This window comes from Scyliorhinus torazame, chromosome 8, assembly GCF_047496885.1.
Source record: "Scyliorhinus torazame isolate Kashiwa2021f chromosome 8, sScyTor2.1, whole genome shotgun sequence".
NCBI lineage: Eukaryota > Metazoa > Chordata > Chondrichthyes > Carcharhiniformes > Scyliorhinidae > Scyliorhinus > Scyliorhinus torazame.
The window spans coordinates 244,963,363-244,976,335 of record NC_092714.1 but is presented as its reverse complement, the minus strand read 5'-3'; the positions used below and the strand labels follow the sequence as shown (position 1 = coordinate 244,976,335).

Below are 12,973 nucleotides of genomic sequence, written 5' to 3'. Positions count from 1 at the left end.
TAAGCTTAACCTAATGCAATGTACCCCAATTCTTGGCTATCTGGATTCCCAAGTAGCAAAAGTCCCTTGTTACCTTCCTCAACGGTAAGTCCTCTATTTCTCTGCTCTGCTCCCCTGGATGCACCACAAACAGCTCACTTTTCCCCATGTTCAGCTTATATCCTGAAAATTCTCCAAACTCCCCAAGTATCCGCATTATCTCTGGCATCCCCTCTGCCGGGTCTGCCACATACACCAATAAATCGTCCGCGTAAAGAGATACCCCGGTGTTCCTCTCCTCCCCTGAGTACTCCCCTCCACTTCCTGGAACCCCTCAATGCTATTGCCAGGGGCTCAATCGCCAGTGCAAACAATAATGGAGACAGAGGACATCCCTGCCTCGTCCCTCATATGGAGCCGAAAATACGCAGACCCCCGTCCATTGTGACCACGCTCGCCATCGGGGCCCTATACAGCAGCTGTACCCATCTAATATACTCATCTGAGGTGTAGGTATACCCATGGTGCTGTTAGGGAGGGAGTTCCAGGATTTTGACAGAGTGAATATGGTGTTCAATTCTGGTCGCCACGCTACCAGAAGGATGTGGAGGCTTTGTGTGAGGGTACAGAAGCGGTTTACCAGGATGTTGCCTGGTATGAAGGCATTAGCTATGAGGAGAGGATGGATAAACGCGGTTTGTTCTCACTGGAAAGATGGAGGTTGAGGGGCGAACTGATAGAAATCTACAAAATTATGAGGGGCATAGACAGAGTGGATTGCCAGAAGCTTTTTCCCATGGTGGAAGAGTCAATTACTAGGGCGCATAGGTTTAAGGTGGGAGGGACAAAGTTTAGAGGAGATGTGTGAGGGAAGTTTTTTACACAGAGCAGTAGTATGCGCCTAGAACTCGCTGCCGGAGGTGGTGATGGAAGTAGGTACGTTAGTGACATTTAAGGGGCATCTTGACAAATACATGAATTGGATGGGAATAGAGGGTTACGGGCCCGGAAGTGTAGAAGATTTAGGTTAGGACAGCATGGTCGGCAAGGCTTGGAGGGCCCGAAACGGCCTTTTCCTGTGCTGTACTTTTCTTTGCTCTTTGAAGGAATAGGCAATATATTTCCCAAGTCAGGATGATGAGTGACTTTGAAGGGCAATCTCCAGGTGGTGGTGTTCCCAGGTATCTGCTGCTCTTGTCCTTCTAGATGGTAGTGTTTGTGGATTAGGAAGGTGCTGCTGGAGGAATCTTGTGGAGTTGTTGCAGTGCATTTTGTAGATGGTATACCCAGTTGCCACAGCTCCTCATTAATGGAGGGATTGTGGTTCTGTTTGTTTTAAGATATTTGACGACAGCTTCAAAAGGGCATTGTTTATGTCAAAAGATGAAAATTATACACACCTGGTTAATAGGGTTGGACTTGAGGGTATCTGAGCTTCCCATGTAGTCCTCATTCCATCCATGAAAGCTGGGTGAGTTCAGTTCCATGGTATCCAGGCAATCAAGACTCCTGTGGATGGATTCACTCACTGATGCAAGGTAGCTGTGGCTGTACAATATGAAATATTTGAAGATTATTAACTAAACATCTTTGAATTCAGTCTGCTGATTCACATTTTAAAATCTTTTTTTAAGAATGAAATATTTTAAGCATTACATAGAATGTACAGCAGCTTAGGAAATACAGAAACAGACCAGTGAACCCACCGTTCTGTGTTGGTATTTCTCGTAACTTTATCCTTTCCTACTCCTCTTCATTTTAATCTATAGCAATAGAGTTTAAGTGTATGTTTGTCATTGGAACTTAACAAAAAACAATTTTTAAATTGCTTCTTTTAGGCAACTTAGTACTGCAAAATGTTGATTTCTAACAGATGCATTTAGAATGCATAGGATCACACAGAAGGTGCAGTTTATGTCATTTTGTATATATTCAGGTTGTACAATTAACTCAACACCCAAACATTAGCAACATATGTTTAAATTCTAATTCAAGCAACATACAGCACATCCCGCTTCACAAAATCGTGGGAGCAAAAAATGCTTCAAAACTGAAATTAATGTTTTTGTAAAATGCAGTATAGCTACAGAAACAAACACCAATTGCCTGTTGGTACATCTCATTTTGAACGAAACTGATTTTACACGCCCCCGCTGGCAGGGTTTGAAGGCAGGGGATGGGGGGAGGCTCATAAAATACAGTGGGTGACCATCCTGCCCTTTGGCCTATCAATGACCTTAAGTGGTCAATTAATGGCTACTTAAAATCTTCATCCTGCCCATCGGTCTTTTATCAATGGGGAGGTCCATGCCACACAAGTAGCCTGCAGCTTGAGCTGCGCAGGCTGTTACTGGGCCAGTGGCAGGTAGGACCTCCTTTTTGGGTCCTTGGGCCCATTGGAGGCACGCTGTTGAAGTGAGTTTCCCAGGGCAGAGGCACCTGTGATAAATATTATGTAACTCACATGTATTTCTGTATAAAATTGTAAATATTTCATAGCTAACAGTTTGTATGCCATCAGGGAACATAGGAATCTCGCTAACCCGGCTTGACCACATTCCTTATATGGGCTGCCTCACACAGATACACACATAGGCACAATCAGCAGAATGGTTCCCCTCAGGTAGATGTTCTTGTGGAATGCTGATGAGGATGCCAACCTGATCAAGGTTAAGATAAGGGAGCTACGTATGCGTGAGACCCAAGGAAGGCACATAAGGTGGTCTGGAAGATGGCACAAGACCATGAGTAACCCTTCCTAGTTGTTCATGAGCCAATCATGCAGTCCCCTGATGTCCAGTAATCAATTTCATTGATCCGAAAAGGTCAATTGATGTAATCTATAATCATTATGATTGCATTATGTCCGGCCGGGATGGGCTGAGTAACTCTTTGACAAGGTCTAAATATTGATGAATTTCCTTGTTTGGTGGAGGAGTATTTGGATCACCCCGAGACTCTCTTCCCACTGGTGTAACTTCAATAAACCGACGACTGGGAATTGACCCGATTGTCGAGTGATTCTTTCGGATTCATTCTTGCGACCAGACGGTAAGATTAAATCCCCTCCCCCCTTTATCCTCATCCTCGGCCCCCTCCAGCGAGGCTCCCCATGCCCCTCATCTCCCTTGCAAGAGCCTGGCGATAAGTCAGACTTATGTTTGAGTCCAAGCTCCTCTTCATTGGGACTGGCTAGTTTCAGGGTGGCCACCATTCCTGCCTGGCGCTGCTTGTACTACAGAGCTGCTGATTTTTCTGATTGCTTGCAGCTTTGTAAGGTGGGGTTTCTCCCCGGGGTAGGGGTGGATTTCTCGTCTTGCTGCAATGACCGCTACTCCACTGCATTAAATTGGTGCAAAGCAGCCAGTGGAATTGTGGGCACGGTCGCCACTAAATTTCCCGTGGGGTGTGGGGCCACGTGCGTAGTAAATTCGAGCCCGTTATTATTGTGAATTTTGGGCATTTGAACTTTTTTTGTGTATCATACAGATAATAATGAAATGATGATGCTGTTGTGTTACAATCAATGGGTTCACATGTAAAGCACTAAAATGCATAAAAGCATTATTTATGCCCAAAGGGACACATACAGGAGCGGATTTACCACCTCTTTTTTTGTCAAGCAGATGGAGAATTGAGGGCGGGGTTCCCCGTTCGATTGTCCCAGCCCCCAAATCAGTGACGCAATGATGGGAACCTTCATTTACATACGTTTCAATATAATTTGTAGGCCTCCCTGCTGTAACATACCCCATGTAGGAAAGTCCCTACCCGGCGACGTGACTTCACGTCACGGGGTTTAAACAGGTTTATAAAAATGGGGAACTGGCGGTACAGCACCCACTGGGGGTGCCCAGATAAGGACAGCCCCCGGGGAGGAAGAGGGTCATGTCTGGGAGGTACCCTGGCACTGCCCACGGGCACTGCCCGGCAGTGCTGGCGGGTGGGGGGGGGGGGACAGTGGGGGAGGTAACAGCGGCTCTGCGTGTCCGCGGGGTGATGAGTTTTACCATTTTTTCAGGGTGCCCTTCGATTTCTTGGGAACAAAGGATGCTGGCAGCGAGGGCTCATACAGATGTCACAAGATATGGCAGAAAAGGCTGGCAGTGCAGCTGGTGACCTTCGACCGATATTTCCTGCTGAGTTGACATATTGCTAAAAAATGAGAAAATTCCACTCATGGATTACATGAAAAAAGTTCCCAGGTTTTAACTGGACAAATTTAAAAATTGTGTTTGCACCACAATCAGACTATAGCTGTTGTGGAACAAACTCTTGGCACTTCAAGCGCACTTCAAGTTGATTTGTTCACGAACTGGCTGCCTAGTTCAATTATTGCAAAGTGGAATATGCTGCCCATTGACCACACTGTATAATCTGAACACTGTAATTAGGATGGAGATTTGCACAAAGATTCCCACAAAGCATGAGAGTCTATCACTTGTTCCATTGGTCTTGAGGAGTCCAAAGACAAAGATCTACATATCTGACATGATGTCAGGAGTAATATTGTTGAAAGGCGATTCATTGCTCATGCACCCCCTAAAATGATGGCAGCAGGGGGCAATTTTAACATTTATCAACAATTTTAAAATGGTGCCTCATTCAATTTTCCTTTCCATGAAGTTAATGAATTGGAAAACTAGACAAAATGTGTATTGGACAGCTTTTCTAAATTTGTCCATTTGCCACTATAGCCCTTAGTTACATCTCCCCTCCCCTCGCCCCAGTGTACAGGCTCACAGTGTTTTAATCTTTACTGCAGTATTTCAAATAAGTTTGAATCTTGATTTTGACAGAAATTCCTATTTCCGTCTATTGTCATGGTTCCCAAACTGTGGTTTTGGGGTTCGCAAAATGTTTCAGGGGATTTGTGGAATAAAATCCAGTATTGGCGGAAGCAGAAGTGTTTGTGTGCCAAACTTACAGGGAAAAGGACAGCTGTCAGTTTCGTGTCCACCAAATGACCAGAGCCCGGACTCCTGTGGCCCTGGCCATTGGCCCTTCTCGATTTCTTGTCTAAATCCTGAAGGAAGACTTCAGGATTTAGAGATGGAGTGGGGAGGAGAAGGGCCCTGAGTCACAGAAAGACACTGCCTCTGTGGCCCAAGACCCTTCCCCTCCCAATCTCGTCTGAGTTTGAAGTTTTCCCCAGTTCAGACCCTCGATCATGGTTCTGTGGCCCAGCGCGCTTACCTCTTCTCTGGGTTCCCTTCTCTGAATCCTCCCCCAGTTCCTCGATGCATCATTGAGCAACTGGGGGAAGATGTCTGTACATCGGAATGGTAGGGTGCTGATTCTCTCGCCGGTAGAAAATCGCATATAATTTGTGTCAGGTAGTTATCCTTCAGTCATTGTACTTTGCTGCAGAAATAATCCTGCTGCATACTGCTTCTTTATTTAAGAACTGAAAATCTCCCAGGACGTGCACTGCCTCAAATTTGCAAGCCGGCAGAGTCAATATTCTCTTTGCATATTAACATAATCGTGTCCCTGTGTTTTTGGAAGTGGTCAACAGCCTGGACACCTGGCAGACAGGTTTCTCCCCTTCTCACTTCTTGTGGCAGAGTGGTACCCAGCAGGATTGGGCACATACTTAAAGGTACAATACTGCTCGTTTCTCAACAGTGCAACCAACAATATGTTTCAACTTCCGATTTAATGACAATTTTAGGCGTAGTCAAAACTATATGGGTTATGAAAGTGAAATCGTGGAAGAGCGCAGCTGTTTTCATAATGTAATACATTTAATAATGTAATAAATAATGTAATTATTAATAGTGTGCAATAATGTGTCACAAAAATGATTTTTTTATTTCCAAGGTTACTGTTTTTATCGTTTATACTCATATAAGGAGAAACTCCCTGGAAAATATTTAGTTTTAGGAGGGAATTCGCAAGGTATGGCATTTTCATGGGAGGGGTTCATGGGATGTTAAAGTTTGGGAATCACTGGTCTATTGGGATGAACAAGAGTGAGTGTGGTAGATGGAGAATGATTTTGGGGGTTTTCACTTGGTTCATGTTTCTTCTTTGTTCAGCATTGTCCATTCAGATAAGAGTAGAAAGGACGAAGGAGATTCAGCTGGAGGATTGCCTTGTAGCAGCTCTTTAACACACACAGAGAGGATGGATCTGCCAAATGTTATGTTTAGGGAAGTCAACAGATCCCATAGCAGTGCTTCATGGATGTGAGAGGATTACTCCTAAGAACAGCCTTGCAAATTAGGCCAATGGACAATGGATGAAGGGAAACCCAGAACATGACCTCTGGGATTGGATTCCACAAGTCAGTACTCATGAAGAATGCATTCTATCATGGGTTTAGCTATCCTAGTTTACTTTACATTCATTAACTTAATGTTTTACTTCTGTGGGAAATTAAATCTCTCATGATTAATGGAAATGTTCTGCGCTTTTGAAATAATTTGTAAAGCTCTGTAAGTATCTAGGTAATGGATAAAATGTGTGAGGCGGAGGAATAACGTCACAAATCCGAAATGAAAGTGAGAGTTTACATTGTGTAATAAAGCAGGTAGGGTCGTAAGCCTGAACCAGACAACAGTCATGTTGAAACAAGTGCAATTAGTTTTCAGGGAAGGAAATTAAATTGCAGGAACTCTTAGATTTAGATGAGTCAATCATTATTGCTGTAAAATTACAGATTAGATTTGCAAGTAAGTGAAGGCCAGATATCCTGCGTGAAATGGGAAACCGACAAATGATCCCTCATTGAACTGGAATATAAGGGTTTATGACAACATAAACTTTACTAGAAATGAGCTTCAGTTCAACCTCAAACAAAATGCCAATACAAAATAAACATCACATGAAAATATGGTAAACAGATTACCCATAACATCAAAACACAAAACCTTTGAGCTGGCTGTTATAAACTTTGGAAGTAGGTGGTTGGTGAAGAATGGAAGTGATGATAGAAGTGTTGAAAGGGACAGGGGAATTAAAAAAAATATATATCTGCTGGCCAAGTGAGTAATAATAATAATAATCTTTATTAATGGAGTCAAGGATACATTTTTTGAAACAATATCAGGGATTCTGGGTGTTGAGCTGGAGCCGTGCCCGTTCATGGCCATTTTTGGAGTGTCGCCGGTGCTGCAGGCAGAGACGCAGGCAGATGTCTTAGCCTTCGCTTTGCTAATAGCCCGAAGGCGAGTCTTGCTCGCGTGGAGGTTTCCGGTGCCACCTGAGGCTTCGGCCTGGTTAGGGGATCTAATAGAATTTCTGTACCTTGAGAAGATCAAGTATTGCCTTTTTCCGGGAGCTGGTTACTGTAATTTGTTAGGGCTGTGGTGAAACCACTGTGTTGTATTGTGCTGTCACAGTATTACGTGTTGTACAGTATTGCCACTATATTACATGTTGTACGGTTTTGGCTCTGCCCGTGGCTCCTCCCCCTAGGGCCTGGGAGACCCTGGGAGGGCTGCCGACCTCTCATACTGCCGCATTCTGGGGCACGCTGCCAGCTCTGTTGTAAGTCAATTAAAGCCATAGTTAATTCACTCTGCGTTTTCCGTCTTAATTGATGGCATATCAAGAATTGATAGCATATCTAGAATTGTGCAGGAAGGTTAACAAGGGCTGCCCCACCCACTCACATAACTGGTTGGCAGTTAAGTGTCAGTCACCTTAATCTACTTTGATCTAAAAGCAGGTTGGGGGGAGTCAACTCAGGCCAATTTAAAAGAGCAACTTGTGACTCACTCCCAGTGAGTTCTCCCAGTGAACCAGAGAAGACACAGCCAGAGTGAGACAGCAAAGAGTGAGTTTGGGAATTCGAAGCTGGGTGGGGAGGAGGTGCTTTTTAACCCTGGTAAGTGACTGGGAAGTAGTTTTTCTTTTCATTGTCAAATTTATTTGTTTATTTTATCTTTCATTTTTTGGCATTGTAGTTGTATAAGTTAACCTAAGGTTTAAGACATGGCAGGAGATCCCAGACCCGTGTCACGCTCCTCGTGTGCGATGGGGGAGCTCAGGTACACGTCCACTGCCCCTGGCTCCTTCACATGGAAGAAGTGTGTCCAGTTTCAGCTTCTGCTAGACCACTTGACGGCTCTGGAGCTGCGGATGGACTCACTTTGGAGCATCTGTGAAGCTGAGGATGTCGAGGATACCACGTTTAGTGAGTTGGTCACACCGCAGGTGAAAGTTACTGAGGGAGATAGAAAATGGGTGACCAAAAGACAGAGCAAGAGTAGGAAGGCAGTCATCTCCCTGCAAAACAGATATACTGCTTTGGATACTGTTGAGGGAGATGGCTCACCAGGGGAAGGCAGCAGCAGCCAGGTTCATGGCACCGTGGCTGGCTCTGCTGCGCAGCATGGCAGGAAGAAGAATGGCAGGGCTATAGTGATAGGGGACTCAATCGTAAGGGGAATAGACAGGCAGGTCTGCGGATGCAATCGAGACTCCAGGATGGAATGTTGCCTACCTGGTGCAAGGGTCATGGATGTCTCGGAGCGGCTGCAGGACATTCGGGGGGGGGGGGGGGGGGGGAGGGTGAACAGCCAGCAGTCGTGGTGCACATAGGCACCAACGATATAGGTAAAAAACGGGACGAGGTCCTACAAGCTGAATTCAGGGAGTTAGGAGTTAAACTAAAAAGTAGGACCTCAAAGGTAGTAATCTCAGGATTGCTACCAGTGCCACGAGCTAGTCAGAGTAGGAATGTCATGATAGATAGGATGAATGCATGGCTCAAGAGATGGTGCAAGAGGGAGGGATTCAAATTCCTGGGGCATTGGAACCGGTTCTGGGGAGGTGGGACCAGTACAAACCGGACGGTCTGCACCTGGGCAGGACTGGAACCGATGTCCTAGTGGGGTGTTTGCTAGAGCTGTTGGGGAGGGTTTAAACTAATGTGGCAGGGGGGATGGGAACCGATGTAGGAAGTCAGAAGGTAGTAAAACAGGGACAGAAACAAAAGGCAGTAAGGGGGAAAGTGTAAGGCAGAGAAGCCATAGTCAAAAATCAAAAAGGGCAACAGTACAAGGTACAGTGACTGAGGGGAGCTCAGTGACCAGGCCCAGTAATACTAAAAGGAATAAAACGGGAAGTAAAAATATAAATGGTAAACGACGCGGCAGGTTGTTACATGAAGATATGGGTTCAACGACAAGGTAAATTTGGAGAAAAGTTAAGAGGAAATATAACTTTGGAGAGGCTACTGATCGAGGTGTTAAGATTGAAAACAGAGGTATAAAAGCCAACATAAGTGTACTTTACCTGAATGCTCGTAGTATTCGGAATAAGGTAAATGAGTTGATGGCGCAAATCATCGCGAATGACTATGATTTAGTGGCCATTACTGAAACATGGTTAAAGGATGGTCACGACTGGGAGTTAAATATCCGAGGGTATCAAACTATTCGGAAGGACAGAGTGGATGGTAAGGGAGGTGGTGTAGCTCTGTTATTTAAGGATGAAATCCGGGCAATAGTAAGGGATGACATCGGTGCTATGGAGGATAAGGTTGAATCCATTTGGGTGGAAATCAGGAATAGTGAGGCGAAAAAGTCACTGATAGGAGTAGTCCATAGGCCACCAAATAGTAACATTATGATGGGGCAGGCAATAAACAAAGAAATAACTGATGCATGTTGAAATGGTACAGCAGTTACCATGGGGGATTTTAATCTACATGTCGATTGGTTTAACCAGGTCGGTCAAGGCAGCCTTGAGGAGGAGTTTATAGAATGTATCCGCGATAGTTTCCAAGAACAGTATGTAATGGAACCTACGAGGGAACAAGCGGTCCTAGATCTGGTCCTGTGTAATGAGGCAGGATTGATTAATGATCTCATAGTTAGGGATCCTCTCGGAAGGAGAAATCACAATATGGTGGAATTTAAAATACAGATGGAGGGTGAGAAGGTAAAATCAAGCACTAGTGTTTTGTACTTAAACAAAGGAGATTACAATGGGATGAGAGAAGAACTAGCTAAGGTAGACTGGGAGCAAAGACTTTATGGTGAAATAGTTGGGGAACAGTGGAGAACCTTCCAAGCGATTTTTCACAGTGCTCAGCAAAGGTTTATACCAACAAAAAGGAAGGACAGTAGAAAGAGGGAAAATCGACCGTGGCTATCTAAGGAAATAAGGGAGAGTATCAAATTGAAGGGAAAAACATACAAAGTGGCAAAGATTAGTGGGAGACTAGAGGACTGGGAAATCTTTAGGGGGCAACAGAAAGCTACTAAAAAAGCTATAAAGAAGAGTAAGATAGATTATGAGAGTAAACTTGCTCAGAATATAAAAACAGATAGTAAAAGTTTCTACAAATATATAAAACAAAAAAAAGAGTGGCTAAGGTAAATATTGGTCCTTTAAAGGATGAGAAGGGAGATTTAATAATGGGAGATGAGGAAATGGCTGACGAACTGAACAGGTTTTTTGGGTCGGTCTTCACAGTGGGAGACACAAATAACATGCCAGTGACTGATGGAAATGAGGCTATGACAGGTGAGGACCTTGAGAGGATTGTTATCACCAAGGAGGTAGTGATGGGCAAGCTAATGGGGCTAAAGGTAGACAAGTCTCCTGGACCTGATGGAATGCATCCCAGAGTGCTAAAAGAGATGGCTAGGGAAATTGCAAATGCACTAGTGATAATTTACCAAAATTCACTACTCTGGAGTGGTCCCGGCGGATTGAAAATGAGCAAACGTGACACCACTGTTTAAAAAAGGAGGTAGGCAGAAAGCGGGTTATTATAGGCCAGTGAGCTTAACTTCGGTAATAGGGAAGATGCTGGAATCTATCATCAAGGAAGAAATAGAGAGGCATCTGGATGGAAATTCTTCAATTGGGCAGGCGCAGCATGGGTTCATAAAGGGCAGGTCATGCCTAACTAATTTAGTGGAATATTTTCAGGACATTACCAGTGCGCTAGTTAACGGGGGGCCAATGGATGTGGTATATCTGGATTTCCAGAAAGCCTTTGACAAGGTGCCACACAAAAGGTTGCTGCATAAGATAAAGATCCATGGCATTAAGGGTAAAGTAGTAGCATGGATAGAGGATTGGTTAATTAATAGAAAGCAAAGAGTGGGGATTAATGGGTGTTTCTCTGGTTGGCAATCAGTAGCTAGTGGTGTCCCTCAGGGATCAGTGTTGGGCCCACAATTGTTCACAATTTACATAGATGATTTGGAGTTGGGGACCAAGGGCAATGTGTCCAGGTTTGCAGACGACACTAAGATGAGTGGTAAAGCAAAATTGCAGAGGATACAGGAAGTCTGCAGAGGGATTTGGATAGGTTAAGTGAATGGGCTAGGGTCTGGCAGATGGAGTACAATGTTGACAAATGTGAGGTTATCCATTTTGGTAGGAATAACAGCAAAAGGGATTATTATTTAAATGATAAAATATTAAAACATGCTGCTGTGCAGAGAGACCTGGGTGTGCTAGTGCATGAGTCGCAAAAAGTTGGTTTACAGGTGCAACAGGTGATTAAGAAGACAAATGGAATGTTGGCCTTCATTGCTAGAGGGATGGAGTTTAAGACTAGGGAGGTTATGCTGCAATTGTATAAGTTGTTAGTGAGGCCACATCTGGAGTATTGTGTTCAGTTTTGGTCTCCTTACCTGAGAAAGGACGTACTGGCGCTGGAGCGTGTGTAGGGGAGGTTCACTAGGTTAATCCCAGAGCTGAAGGGGTTGGATTACGAGGAGAGGTTGAGTAGACTGGGACTGTACTCGTTGGAATTTAGAAGGATGAGGGGGGATCTTATAGAAACATGTAAAATTGTGAAGGGAATAGATAGGATAGATGCGGGCAGGTTGTTTTCACTGGCGGGTGAAAGCAGAACTAGGGGGCATAGCCTCAAAATAAGGGGAAGTAGATTTAGGACTGAGTTTAGGAGGAACTTCTTCACCCAAAGGGTTGTGAATCTATGGAATTCCTTGCCCAGTGAAGCAGTTGAGGCTCCTTCATTAAATGTTTTTAAGATAAAGATAGATAGTTTTTTGAAGAATAAAGGGATTAAGGGTTATGGTGTTCGGGCCGGAAAGTGGAGCTGAGTCCACAAAAGATCAGCCATGATCTCATTGAATGGTGGAGCAGGCTCGAGGGGCCAGATGGCCTACTCCTGCTCCTAGTTCTTATGTTCTTATATCAATTTAATTGACTTACATTAAATTAAAGAACTGTTTAACATGGATCCGGGCCTCAAACCGGACCTCCTGCAGATAGACGCCCAATCAGCTGACACCGATGTCACCTTCGCACACTGGCTACGCTGTCGAGAATCTTTCATCAATTCTGCCGCCGTCGCCGTCACCGAGGAGCACAAGCTGCGAGTCCTCATCTCCCGGGTGAGCACGCAAATTTTTCTCATCTTCCGGGACGCGGCTTCGTTTGATAAAGCCATTAATCTCTTGAAAGGATGGTATGTGAAACGGGTTAACGGACTGTTCGCCAGGCACCTCCTTGCCACGCGGCGTCAGCGCCCTGGAGAGTCGCTGGCAGACTTTCTGCATGTTTTGCCGGTGCTCGGCGGGGCCTGCAACTGCGAGGCGGTGTCGGCTACTAAGCACACCGAACTTCTGATCCAGGACGCCTATGTTGCCGGCATTGACTCACACTGCGTTCGCCAGCACCTGCTAGAGAGGAAGACACTCGATCTCCGGGAAACGGTGCAGCTTGCTGAATCGCTGGAGGTGGCCTTCCGTAACATGGGTGCCTATGCCTCTGACCACGCGGAACCCTCGTGGATGTCGTGGGCACCGCCATCTCTGACTCCATTTCTGAAGTCCACCGCCGCATCTCCGACGCCATTTTCAAAGTCCACCGCCGCCTCCCGGACCCTGGCTTGCCCGTCCGTCAGCTGGCCTCTGCTACTCTCGACCGGCCCGCTGTCTGAAGCCCGCCCGCCGTCCGAAGCCAGCCCGCCGTCCTGTGGCCGCCTCCATCACCCTCGACCAGTCTCGGCCTCGTCACCTCGCAAAATCTATGATGGCGGTCGGGATCAATG

General features: G+C 45.3%; 1 protein-coding gene across 2 annotated transcripts in view; it reads right to left on the bottom strand.

Moving 5' to 3' along the window:
• Nucleotides 1-12,973, bottom strand: part of LOC140428497 (disks large-associated protein 4-like) — a 730,056-nt gene that overhangs the window by 227,108 nt on the left and 489,975 nt on the right. For both annotated transcript variants that reach the window (XM_072515044.1, XM_072515045.1), the window contains exon 5: nt 1,380-1,527. In XM_072515044.1, coding sequence (XP_072371145.1) covers nt 1,380-1,527 — 148 coding nt within the window. The remainder of the gene's footprint in view (nt 1-1,379; nt 1,528-12,973) is intronic.